The sequence below is a fragment of the Buceros rhinoceros genome, unplaced genomic scaffold (genome assembly GCF_000710305.1).
Source record: "Buceros rhinoceros silvestris isolate BGI_N320 unplaced genomic scaffold, ASM71030v1 scaffold12294, whole genome shotgun sequence".
NCBI lineage: Eukaryota > Metazoa > Chordata > Aves > Bucerotiformes > Bucerotidae > Buceros > Buceros rhinoceros.
The window spans coordinates 88,692-89,618 of NW_010410132.1; the positions used below are offsets into that span (position 1 = coordinate 88,692).

A 927-nucleotide genomic window follows, 5' to 3' on the forward strand; every position below is an offset into this window, starting at 1 on the left:
CTTGGGTGTGCTCGCAGGTGGAAGGATTCTATACCAGCCTCTTCGGGGCAGAGCGGATAATGGAGAACCAGGACCAAAGCCTGTGTTAAAAAATTAATTCCAATTAAACAGAGCCGAAATGTCACAACTGTGGGATTTCTGGGGAAGGAGCAAGATATGTGCTGCTCCGGGCATTGAAATCTCACAGGCTCAGTTGCTCTCATGGAGTTGCCATCTTCCTGGTGGAAACTGGGAAAGGCTGAAGCTGGATTGTCACTGGGTTTGGGTCCCAGTGCTTGATGGGATGCTTTTCTCTGTGGGGATTCAGGTCTGAACACATCCGTGGTTAATCAGACGCAGTCCCCGCGGCAGCTCCACACTCCCCTGGGCTAAGCAGAAGATTCAGTGAATGAAACACGGTTGGCGGTTGGCTGTGGACTTCAGGGCCTGGGGCAGGAGCAAGGCCACCGGCTTTACTGGGGATTTGCTGGGGGCAACAGTAGGGGTCTGGTTTGTCGCTGATGTCCCATTGTCCCTGCAGAGACAAACCCTCTTCTCTCCTCTGGAATCTGCAGGACATCCTGGAAGGTGGCAACTTGCGTGTCCCGCTGCAGGAACTACACCAAATGATCCTCACCCCCATCAAAGCCTACTCTTCCCAAAACTCGAGCACGGAGGAGCACAGCCGGGACGCCGACTCGCATCACCCCTCCTCCCTGATCGGCTCAGACAGCCAAGGCTCCGACTGCAAGGACTCTGCTGCGGGAGGGATGCAGCAGCACCATTTACCGGGATGCGAGGGCGAGTCGGGGGGCGCCCCTTTGCCCGAAGGTGACCTGCCCGGACAGTTCACCAGAGTGATGGGGAAAGGTGAGCAGCCGTCATTCATCATGGGCATCCTCGCTAGGGCGAGCTGCTTTGGGGCAGGGCGTGCAGTGGCGGGGCGGG

General features: G+C 57.3%; 1 protein-coding gene across 1 annotated transcript in view; it reads left to right on the forward strand.

Moving 5' to 3' along the window:
- The window catches only part of SAMD4A (sterile alpha motif domain containing 4A), a 99,665-nt gene that overhangs the window by 88,565 nt on the left and 10,173 nt on the right, over window positions 1-927 (forward strand). The window contains exon 6 of the mRNA XM_010135494.1: window positions 555-849. Coding sequence (XP_010133796.1) covers window positions 555-849 — 295 coding nt within the window. The remainder of the gene's footprint in view (window positions 1-554; window positions 850-927) is intronic.